The 12,471-nt window shown below is 36.2% G+C and overlaps 2 protein-coding genes across 2 annotated transcripts in view; both read left to right on the forward strand.

Moving 5' to 3' along the window:
* Positions 1-12,471, forward strand: part of LOC123527519 (ABC transporter F family member 4-like) — a 182,739-nt gene that overhangs the window by 18,652 nt on the left and 151,616 nt on the right. Inside the window, exon 4 of the mRNA XM_053522615.1 lies at positions 7,851-8,374. Within this exon, the coding sequence (XP_053378590.1) occupies positions 7,851-8,374 (524 nt within the window). The remainder of the gene's footprint in view (positions 1-7,850; positions 8,375-12,471) is intronic.
* LOC123527383 (uncharacterized) lies at positions 3,442-4,372 on the forward strand. The gene has a single exon (XM_053523455.1). It carries the CDS (start codon positions 3,866-3,868, stop codon positions 4,253-4,255), a length of 390 nt encoding a protein of 129 aa, XP_053379430.1. The 5' UTR covers positions 3,442-3,865; the 3' UTR covers positions 4,256-4,372.

The raw sequence follows: 12,471 nt of genomic DNA on the forward strand, positions 1-12,471 counted from the left end.
TCCACATTTTGACAAAGTCTTTTGAGATAAAGCTTTGAAATTTTCATCACTTGTTTACCATCACCATGACCAGTTATAGGCAAGAGCACATAACTCCATCAAGGATTTTGGCTGAATTATGGCCCTTTTTGACTTAGAAATCATGGTTAAGTTTTTCGTAACAGTTCATATTTTGACAAAGTCTTTTGAGATAAAGCTTTTAAACTTTCAACACTTGTTAACCATCACCATGTCCAGTTATAGGCAAGAGTACATAGCTCCATCAAGGATTTTGGCTGAATTATGGCCCCTTTCGACTTAAAAATCTCGGTTAAGTTTTTCGTACCAGTTCATATTTTGACAAAGTCTTTTTAGAGAAAGCTTTGAAACTTTCAACACTTGTTTACCATCACCATGCCCAGTTTTAGGCAAGAGAACATAACTCCATCAAGGATTTTGGCTGAATTATGGCCCTTTTTGACTTAGAAATCTTGGTTAAGTTTTTCGTACCAGTTCATATTTTGACAAAGTTTTTTGAGATAAAGCTTTGAAACTATCAACACCTGTTTACCATCACCATATCCAGTTATAGGCAAGAGTACATAACTCCATCAAGGATTTTGGCTGAATTATGGCCCCTTTTAACTTAGAAATCTGGGTTCAGTTTTTCGTACCAGTTAATATTTTGTGTAAAGTGTTTGACATATGGCTTTGAAACTTTTATGACTTGTTCAGCATAATAATCTCTATCTGTAGGAAAGAGTACATAACTCTATCATCTATTTTGGCTGAATTATGGCCCTTTTTGGACTTGGAAATTTGTTCTGTTTTCATACAAGTCCACGTTTTGTCAAAACTATTCGACATATTGCTTTTACACTTTGAACACTTGTTTATCATCATGATTTGAATCTGTAGGCAAGAGTACATAACTCTGACAACTATTTTGGCTGAGTTATGGCCCTTTTTGGACTTTGAAATTGGTTCACACATTGCCATTTAGTGCAAGACTTATCGAAATCCACAAATACAAGAACATTGTTTGTCTATTATTTTTTCCTTTTGTCTAAATATTTGTGGATATATTTTTAGCCCATTCTTCAATCAATTTTTCGAATAGTCGAGCGCGCTGTCATCCGACAGCTCTTGTTTTTTAGCTCACATGTCACAAAGTGACAGTGTGAGCTTTTGTGATCGCGCAGCGTCCGTCGTCCGTCGTCCGTCCGTGCGTCCGTGCGTAAACTTTTGCTTGTGACCTCTCTAGAGGTCACATTTTTCATGGGATCTTTATGAAAATTGGTCAGAATGTTCATCTTGATGATATCTAGGTCAAGTTCGAAACTGGGTCACGTGCGGTCAAAAACTAGGTCAGTAGGTCTAAAAATAGAAAAACCTTGTGACCTCTCTAGAGGCCATATTTTTCACAAGATCTTCATGAAAATTAGTCAGAATGTTCACCTTGATGATATCTAGGTCAAGTTCGAACCTGGGTCACGTGCCTTCAAAAACTAGGTCAGTAGGTCAAATAATAGAAAAACCTTGTGACCTCTCAGGGGTCCTGAAATATTTTCAGAGTCTACTTGTCCACGGACAAGTTGGGCCCACAAATCCACTTGTCCGTACCTAAGAAGAACTTGTCCGTACTTTTTAGTTTAAAAAGGAAAGGATCAGCATTATCATATCATTACTAAATAAACAAATAATACAAACATACACTTCTGTTGACTTCTATTTTGACTTATATAAAGTTTTTATGTTATGACTAGAACCATCTGTTTGAAAATATGTTATGACTAGCAAGCTAAGTGACTAGAACATCCACTTGAAAATATGTTATGACTAGCAAGTTTAGTGAGTAGAGAATAATTAAGAACACTTGAACACATGCCCATTGACAAAAATAATCTCAGTATGCCTAGAATTTCTACCCTGGTCCCATAACATTCACTGAATACTGCACTGGTCTTTCAGGGGTCCTGAAATAAGCTGTCCGAGTTGTTAAATGTCAAAACAATCGACTCGAAAAATTAAGCCACAAATTTTGGCTACTAAACTTTTTTACATAGCGCCAACCTAGCTAATCGATTTTCTGAAAATCAAAAATGAAAGTAGATAACGGGGTAGCAAGACGTTTTGACCCCTTGACATTTTGACCCCTAATAAAATAAGATGACACCTTGACCCCTTGACACTTTGTCCCCTATTTTCAATTTTTTCATAGTGACACTTTGACCCCTATGTTGTTTTTTTTTTATTTGCTTGGTTTAAGTGAAAAAATTACATGTTATATGTCAATGTGCAGTATTTATAGTTAGCTTTTACAGTTTTTGTTGAATATTGACAGATATTCTGGCTCAAATATTTAACATTATTTTAGTGTTTTAAAAGGAACAGACATCAGAAAATAATACAATTTTAATCACATAATTTGAAGATTTTGACATCACAAGACACATCAAAGAATATGTAAAAAGGCGATAATTATATAATGGTAAGTATAAATGCTGTATTAAAATATAGAATGACTTTGAATCAAAGAAATCATTGATTTCAATTTTATGTAAGTGGGCTAATTTGCAAGTAATTATAAGATAAAGATGGACTCATAGAACATGTCAGTCAGGTAAGTGTAAAATGTTAGCTCTATATCTCTATATTACCATGGTTAAAATTAATATCTAACTGAGTCAAACTGATATTGTATTTTGTAAATTCATTTGTGTATCTGGACTGCATTGTCTAATTAATGTTCTGTTTACTCATAATAAATTGAATCTGACTTATTCATTTGAGATGTTTGTCAGAATTACACATATTTGGCTATGTTTGATAAGATGTTGGAATAAATTCAATTATTTTCCACTAAGCTATAAATATTATAAGAGTTGTTGGACAACCCAAGGACATATTTTATCACACAAAGCAGTGTTTATATAATTGTACATTATAACATGTTTTGTTGCATTAAAAAATGTCAATGATAAATATATGCAAAATGATTTTATAAGATTTACTAAGTATAATAGTATTGTAGTTATTGCAGTCAGAATAGATAGAATATCAAGGATGTGTTTGTTGATTTATTAATGTAAATGAATATATATTTTGTTGAGTGTAAAATTCACTAATAAGATTTGAGCAATTAAAGTCTAACACTTATTATAATAGCATTTTGTTTCACGTTTATCAATTTTTCAATGTATTTTCATAAAAATGATATTTCAATATTAAACTAATTTCAAATATAAAATTATTCAAAAATAACATCAATTACAGTTATTCTTTAAACAGATTATCAAATTTATCTATCATTTAATTTATTGTTTAAAGGCATACTTGAACTCCATCAATAGGGTGGTGATTGGATTAAAAACTTACTGAGGTGTGATAATTGGATTACACTGCACTGTAAACTGAAGTGTGCCCCTAATTACTCTAATCTAGGTACAATACAATAAACATGTTACCTAATGGGGTCTCACCTTCACAACATGTAACTAGTAGGTACTGTATATTAATTGAAATGTATGGTGTTAAAGGTTATCAGGCTAATTTTTTATGAAAATTCCTTAAAATCAAAATGTTTTTTTTATCTAAGTTGAATATATTTAAAAGTTCGAAGATAGTGAATTAACTTTACAGAAAATGTGAGCAAAACATTAAAGTGATTTAATTAATCATAATAATTCAATAACCTTACACACATTTATATACTGATACAACTTCTTTGATACAGTCCATCATTCGTCATGTGAAGGAGCACGGTCTCGCCAAAACTTACCAGGACAGGACAACCGTTCATCAGCTGATAAGCAAGCTACTTGCCCTTCCTTTTCTACCGGGTCAGGACATCGAGAGAGCGTTCCAACGTCTGAGGGACCGCGCCATGACCAGCTCGCAGCCAGTGCGGGATCTCTTCCAATACGTCAGGGACCAGTGGTTGTGCTCAAGTTTGTGGACGGGCGACGAGTGGAGTGTCTACAGGCAGCCTGTATGCACAAACAACGACTGTGAGGGTTGGCACCGGCGCCTCAACCAGAAAGCTGGATGCAGCACGCTCCCATTCTACGTGCTAGTTCCACTTCTTCATCAGGAAGGAAAGTTGGTATCAATCACTGTTGCTCTTGTCTCTCAACAGGCAGTGACCAGAAACCGTCGTCAAGTTTATGTGTCAATGGACAATCGTATTGGGGAGCTTTGGGACAAGTACGATGACCATGACATTGTGTGTGAAGACTTTCTTGCCCGGGTTGGTGAGATCTATGGCCGTATGTAAATCTAAAACTCAATTAAATTGAAAAAACAGTGCCAGTGCTTAATAATAGACTGACCAGTGCTCATCATGTAAATAGTGTACAAAGTGTATTATGTTTTATGTGATGTATTTTTCTTATTTGTGTCGTTGTTGTCTTTTGTATAATGTTAAATATTTATGTTGTCTGTTTCATGTAAATAGTGTACAAAGTGTATTTTATTCAATGTATTTTATGATTTATGTGATGTATTTTTCTTATTTGTGTCGTTGTTGTCTTTTGTTTGACTTTTCCGTTTTACAGTATTCTGTCTTTTGTATAATGTTTAATATTTATGTTGTCTGTTTCATGTAAATTGTGTAAAAAGTGTACTTATTCAATGTATTTTATGTTTTATGTGATGTATTTTTCTTATTTGTGTCTTTTGTTTGATTTTTATGTTTTACAGTCTTCTGTCTTTTGTATGTTTTATATTTATGTTTTCTGTTTCATGTAAATAGTTTAGCGTTACTTGTATTTATTTATAAAAATGTACAATTATGAATAAAGTAGTATACCAGTAAATGAGAAGTTTCGAACAGAGAGTTATTTTATTATTTCAATTAGTAAATGAAGTTATTTACTGTATATCTAATTACTAACATGATTAGTAATTTCATCTAAATAATTTCTTAGATAACTGCAAACGTTTGTGAAACATCATTGTTAATAATACCAACACTCATAAACCAACACTCATAAACCATACTTTGTCACCTACTCATAGCCTAGAACTTGTACAAGTCCATCTATACAGCTTTTATCAATGACTTACATGCACATTAAAAAATTAAACTGCAGAAAAATATACCCCTAGCCACAAAAAATCTAAGGGGTCAAAGTGTCAAATAATAAAAAGTAGGGGTCAAGGTGTCACTGAAAATAGGGGTCAAAGTGTCACTAAGGGGTCAAGGTGTCATCTTTGGTAAAAAAAATTAAGGGGTCAAACTGTCAAGGGGTCAAACCGTCTGACATTCGATAACGGGAATCCCCAGACTGGCACTCATTTTCAACTTCACGGTATAATTTTCCAATAATGATCATTAAATGTAGTAAACCAGTCCACGTGTCTATAAATGGCTGCATACATTTTTGTTTTGATAATTTAAGGGTCATAAATGATCACAAACAGATTAGATATTGCCTTTAGGCATGCGGAAATCACAGATGACGCCGATTAGTTTCGTTTTCATAAAATGTTTACCACGGAAATTTTACTTGTCCCCGGACAAGCCAGCTTCTAAAAACTGCTTGTCCGGACCGAGGAATCCACGAATCGGACAACTCGGACAGCTTATTTCAGGACCCCTGCCTCTCTAGAGGCCATATTTTTCATGGGATCTGTATGAAAGTTGGTCTGAATGTTTATCTTGATGATATCTAGGTCAAGTTCGAAACTGGGTCACGTGCCGTCAAAAACTAGGTCAGTAGGTCAAATAATAGAAAAACCTTGTGACCTCTCTAGAGGCCATATTTTTCATGGGATCTGTATGAAAGTTGGTCTGAATGTTCATCTTGATGATATCTAGGTCAAGTTCGAAACTGGGTCAGCTGCGGTCAAAAACTAGGTCAATAGGTCTAAAAATAGAAAAACCTTGTGACCTCTCTAGAGGTCATACTTTTGAATGGATCTTCATGAAAATTGGTCAGAATGTTCACCTTGATGATGTCTAGGTCAGGTTCGAAACTGGGTCACGTGCCGTCAATAACTAGGTCAGTAGGTCAAATAATTAAAAAACCTTGTGACCTCTCTAGAGGCCACATTTTTCATGGGATCTGTATGAAGGTTGGTCTGAATGTTCATCTTGATGATTTCTAGGCCAAGTTCGAAACTGGGTCAACTGTGGTTAAAAACTAGGTCAGTAGGTCTAAAAATAGAAAAACCTTGTGACCTCTCTAGAGGCCATATTTTTCACAAGATCTTCATGAAAATTGGTCAGAATGTTCACCTTGATGATATCTAGGTCAAGTTCGAAACTGGGTCATGTGCCTTCAAAAACTAGGTCAGTAGGTCAAATAATAGAAAAACCTTGTGACCCCTCTAAAGGCCATATTTTTCATGGGATCTGTATGAAATTTGGTCTGAATGTTCATCTTGATGATATCTAGGTCAAGTTCGAAACTGGGTCAGCTGCGGTCAAAAACTAGGTCATTAGGTCTAAAAATAGAAAAACCTTGTGACCTCTCTAGAGGCCATACTTTTGAATGGATGTTCATGAAAATTGGTCAGAACGTTCACCTTGATGATATCTAGATCAAGTTTGAAACTGGGTCACGTGCCGTCTATAACTAGGTCAGTAGGTCAAATAATGAAAAAACCCTGTGACCTCTCTAGAGGCCATATTTTTCATGGGATCTGTATGAAAGTTGGTCTGAATGTTCATCTTCATGATATCTAGATCAGGTTCAAAACTGGGTCACATGAGCTCAAAAACTAGGTCACTATGTCAAATAATAGAAAAAAAAACGACATCATACTCAGTTCAAAACTGGGTCATGTTGGGACAGGTGAGCGATTCAGGACCATCATGGTCCTCTTGTTTAAGAATTATAGCCCCTCTTGGACTTAGAAAATATCAGATTTATTGGTTAAGTTTTATGTTTAGGTAAACTTTTCTCCTAAACTATCAAAGCTATTGCTTTGAAACTTGCAACAGTTGATCACCAACATAAGCTGACTGTCGTCAAGAAACATAACTCCATTCTGCTTTTTGCAAGAATTATGGCCCTTTTTGAACATAGGACAATTTTTCTATTATATAAAAAAATCAGATGAGCGCCGCAAGGTGGTTCTCTTGTTTATATAAAAAAAATCAGATGAGCGCCGCAAGGTGGTGCTCTTGTTTTATTTCCTCCTCTGTCATTATTCTTTATTTTTTACTCTATACTCCTTTCCTACAGTAAAATGAAACTGGGATTTGAAATTTAATTTTTAATTTTATTCACTTCTCCTACGACAATTGGGCAGTTCCACAGTTTGTAAAACGAACAATGAAAAAATAAAGGTCTTACATGGATTTTTGACCCTGAATTGCAAATCAGATCAGACTGGCTCACTGCTTGCAATCCACAGACCAAGTGTCCAGTAACTATCCTCTCTATGAATTGCTTTTTTTGATCACTATCTAAGTTTAAAGAACACATATCTGTATAAAAACTAACCCTTACCCTGCTAAATTTCTATACTGATTTTGTCCATCTTCCAATATAGACAGTAACATTAACTTTTGAAAGGGGGCTTGCCAAAAAGGTACTGGAAGAATAGTGAACAGTGCAGATCATGATCAGACTGCACAGATGTGCAGGTTGATCATGATCTACACTGGTTGGAAAGGCAGAACCTATCGTTTTCAGCTGGGCAAGGGCTAATCCCAGTTCAGTTACCAGAAGTATCTCCAGAGTTATGGCCCCAGGGATTAGTCTAATGAGAAAGTTGACAACTTGTCTGCTTGATATACATGTAGAGTATTATAAAAGTCGAAAGAAACCAGCATAATAAAATGTGACAGTTCATTTTGTTTAGGATGTGCTGTAACAGGTTAACACTGTAATAAAATATGCACTTTCATTGTATTTCAGTTTGAAAGGATACCAAGGAAGTCAAGGACTTCGGAGATGTTTTCTGAAGACCTGACACCAAACACTACTCCAGTCGAGGAGAGTGAAATTCACACAGATCTCAAAAAAGACGCAACTATTGTCTCTGACAGACTATTTAAGAATAGTGATATTCAGTCGAATGTAGAACAAACTCAAGACAAAAGTCACTTAAGTGCTAAATCAAGACCATCTCAGAAAGGTCGAAACCGAAAAGATTCCAGTTCTCATTCAGACAATGACCTTGACATTTCAAAAAATAGCTCACTTCAAAAAGGCAGACGCGGTTCAGGAAAATTAAACTCAGAAACTTTAAGTAAATCTCCGACAACAGATTCAGTAAGTGATTCAAAACGGAAAGTGTCTACTGGCAGCAGCAGAGATGTGTTTTCAGAAACGTTACCAGCAGCAGATGACAATGATGAGGGGAACGAAGAAGAAAATGAGGAAGAGGAAGAAGAGGAAGTTGTTAAGAAGAAAAAAGGGACAAGGAAAGGGAAAACAAGGTAAACACTGTGAGGATATTGATAAAGAATTACATATTTTCCACATTTTATCTAAACATTTTACAGGTAGGTAAATACTATGTGAATTAGTAAATTATTTCTGATATGATGTACTAATGTTAACAGATTTTGCGATTGCAATTAAATCCCAACAAACTAGAAAAATTTCCATTTATTGTGAAATTCTAAGGCAAAAAAACAACAACAAAAAACAGTTGTTTTTCAGGTTTCAAGGCAGAAAAAAAAGCAGGTTCAGTAGGTAGATTTCATTAGAGGGCACATATTGTTTGACCCTCTTCCGTCAGTTGGTCAGTCTGACACATGAAGAGGAATCCTGTAATAGCTTAAGAAGTACAAGATATTTTTTCATGAAACTGGTTACAAGGTCACACTTTGAGCTCAAAGTTAAATAGGCCATCTTGGTGTCTGCTCCATATCATCTCAATCGCTCTGAATGTTTTCATAAAACTAGCATGAATTGTTAATCGCACCAAGGTGATGTGTAAAGTGCACAACCCAAAGCACACAACCCAAAACAGACAGTCGATGTCATTCTGGGTTCAACTTGAAGGTCGCACTTGTAATTGAAATTGGTATCAATTATTAACTGTTTTAAAAAAAAAAAATATGTGAAGAGCACATGACCAGGGTAACTAAGTCCCAGGGCTTAACCTGAAAGACTGCCCTATTGCCCGTGGCAAGTAAAATTGGAGTGTGAGCAGGCAAAAAATCATACTCTGTTACCGTTTGGTAAGTGTAATATATGAAAGATCTCAAGAAATTCTTCTCAGAAAATCCTGTACTACTGTTTTTGTTCATTGTAATTTCTCATCACATCATCATGTTATGCTGCGGCAACTAAAAAGCAGGGTTTGGGCAAGTAAGAAAGTAGTTGGTTGCCCTTTGGGCATGTGTACCACAGAAAGTCGAGCCCCGAGTCCAAGGTCAAATTCACACTTAACAGTGAAATATCAAATACCTGAACACTGTGTCCACTCCATATCTACAAATAAGCATCAGCTGGTATCCTCACGCAGAGGACATGCAGTGTCATCAGGTCCAAGGTCAAGGTCTCACTTAAATCGGGCTTAGAATTCAACTCTTTTGCACTCGTCAGTTTATGTAAGTACAAAACGTGATAAAATCTACACACACTTTTAGTAGAAACTCTATACATAAACACCTGGTAAGCAATTTACCCGCCTGCTTAGCTCAGTAGGTAGAGCGTCAGTCTACGGATCGCGGGGTCGTGAGTTTGATCCTCGGGTGGGGCGTATGTTCTCCATGACTATTTGATAAACGACATTGTGTCTATAATCATTAGTCCTCCACCTCTGATTCATGTGGGGAAGTTGGTAGTTACTGGCGGAGAACAGGTTTGTACTGGTACAGAAATTGAGGAACACTGGTAAGGTTAACTGCTGGCTGTTATATGACTGAAATACTGAACATTGAAAAACGGCATCAAACACAAATCAAACAAAAATCGAACAAAAGCAATTTAAGTGCTCAGTTGGTGTGTTGCCAGGTCGGAAAACTATCCCCCCCCCCCCCCCCCCCCCCCCATATAAACCCCTCTGCATCTTGTTTAAAACAGGGTTGTTAACACACCTATATTTTTGACCTATGTAGTCCGTTGTCCGTCAACAATTTCTAAAAAAATCTTCTTCTTGAAAACCACTGGACAGAATTACACCAAACTTCACAGGGATAATCCTTAGGTGGCCCCCTTTCAAAATTGTTCAAAGAATTGAATTCCATACAGAACTCTGGTTGCCATGGCAACCGAAAGGAAAAACTTTAAAAATCATCTTCTCAAAAACCAGAAGCCCTAGAGCTTAGATATTTGGTGTGAAGCATTGCCTAGTAGACCTCTACCAAGTTTGTTCAAATCATGACCCCACCCCAGGGGTCACTTGATTTTACATAGGAAAATCTTTAAAAATCTTCTTCTCAAAAACCAGAAGCCCTAAAGCTTAGATATTTGACATGTAGCATTGCCTAGTGGACCTCTACTAAAGTTGTTCAAATCATGACCCCGCCCGAGGGGTCACTTGATTTTACATAGGAAAATCTTCAAAAATTTTGTAAAAATAAACCAGAAGGCCTAGAGCTTAGATATTTCACCTGTAGCATTGCCTAATGGACCTCTACAATATTTGTTCAAATCATGACCCCCTGGGTCAAAATTGACCCTGCCCCATGGGTCACTTGATTTTACATAGGAAAATCTTCAAAAAATTTCTAAAAATAAACCAGAAGGCCTAGAACTTAGGTATTTCACCTGTAGCATTGCCTAGTGGACCTCTACAAAATTTGTTCAAATCATGACCCCTGGGGTCAACATGACCCCGCCCAAGGGGTCACTTGATTTTACATAGGAAAATTTTCTAAAAATAAACCAGAAGGCCTAGATCTTAGATATTTGACATGTAGCATTGCCTAGTAGACTTCTACAAAATCTTTTTAAATCATTACCTCTGGGTTCAAATTGACCCTGCCCTATGGGGTTACTTGATTTTACATAGAAAAATCTTTCAAATTTTCTAAAAATAAACCAGAAGTCCTAGAGCTTAGATATTTCACATGTAGCATTGCCTAGTGGACCTCTACAAAATTTGTTCAAATCATGACCCCTGGGGTCAAAATTGAACCCGCCCCAGGGGTCACTTGATTTTACATAGGAAAATCTTCAAAAATTTTCTAAAAATAAACCAGAAGGCCTAGAGCTTAGATATTTCACCTGTAGCATTGCCTAGTGGACCTCTACAATATTTATTCAAATCATGACTCCCGGGGTCAAAATTGACCCTGCCCCATGGGTCACTTGATTTTACATAGGAAAATCTTCAAAAATTTTCTAAAAATAAACCAGAAGGCCTAGAACTTAGGTATTTCACATGTAGCATTGCCTAGTGGACCTCTACAAAATTTGTTCAAATCATGACCGCGCCCAAGGGGTCACTTGATTTTACATAGGAAAATCTTCAAAATTTTTCTAAAAATAAACCAGAAGGCCTAGATCTTAGATATTTGACATGTAGCATTGCCTAGTAGACTTGTACAAAATCTGTTCAAATCATGACCTCTGGGGTCAAATTGACCCCGCCCTCTGGGGTTACTTGATTTTACATAGAAAAATCTTTCAAATTTTCTAAAAATAAACCAGAAGTCCTAGAGCTTAGATATTTCACATGTAGCATTGCCTAGTGGACCTCTACAAAATTTGTTCAAACATGACCCCTGAGTTCAAAATTGACCCCGCCCCAGGAGTCACTTGATTTTACATAGGAAAATCTTCAAAATTTTTCTAAAAATAAACCAGAAGACCTAGAGCTTAGTTATTTCACATGTAGCATTGCCTAGTGGACCTCTACAAATTTGTTTAAATCATGACACCTGGGGTCAAAATTGACCCCGCCCCAGGGGTCACTTGATTTTCTTTTTCTTTTTGGTTAAATTTCTTGTCCTTAAGTGCAATGATAATGGGTTAGTGATATAGGGCCATTATGGCCCTCTTGTTATAGATACAGTCAATATTGTGGATGCGACCACGTGTCCTCAACGACCATTTGTCTTTAACGACCACTTTGAATTCCCCCCGAACAATTTTACTATTAAAATATTTGTGCTAAACGACTTTTGTCTAACGCGACCAGCGACCGCTGATTTTCGGCAAAATTGACTGACCTTTTTTGGTTAAGCGACCACTAAAATTTAATTATGTCCATATTAAGTCATCTTTACATCAAACACTGCCGCCGATTAATTATGAGAACGTGTTGACACTTAATTCTCGATTGCAAAAGGTGAGAACTGTAAGTAACATCTGATGGGATCCCGCAATCACTGCCATAATTATTAGCGAGAGACCGATATGACCAGTCAAATTCGTCGTTGTTTTTAAGATCCGACCATTTTTTCCAGTAATAACTTGACCTTGATAAATAAGGAAAATCGCATATCGTGTTATACATGTATTGTAAGCTATCCTATGTGTAATTGATTGATCTTGAATATGTCTAAACGGAAAGTGTTAACGTTGGATGATAGAGCTCGTGTGTTGGAATTAAGTAAGAACAAAAGTGCTCGTAAAT

Source organism: Mercenaria mercenaria, chromosome 14, assembly GCF_021730395.1.
Source record: "Mercenaria mercenaria strain notata chromosome 14, MADL_Memer_1, whole genome shotgun sequence".
Taxonomy (NCBI): Eukaryota; Metazoa; Mollusca; class Bivalvia; order Venerida; family Veneridae; genus Mercenaria; species Mercenaria mercenaria.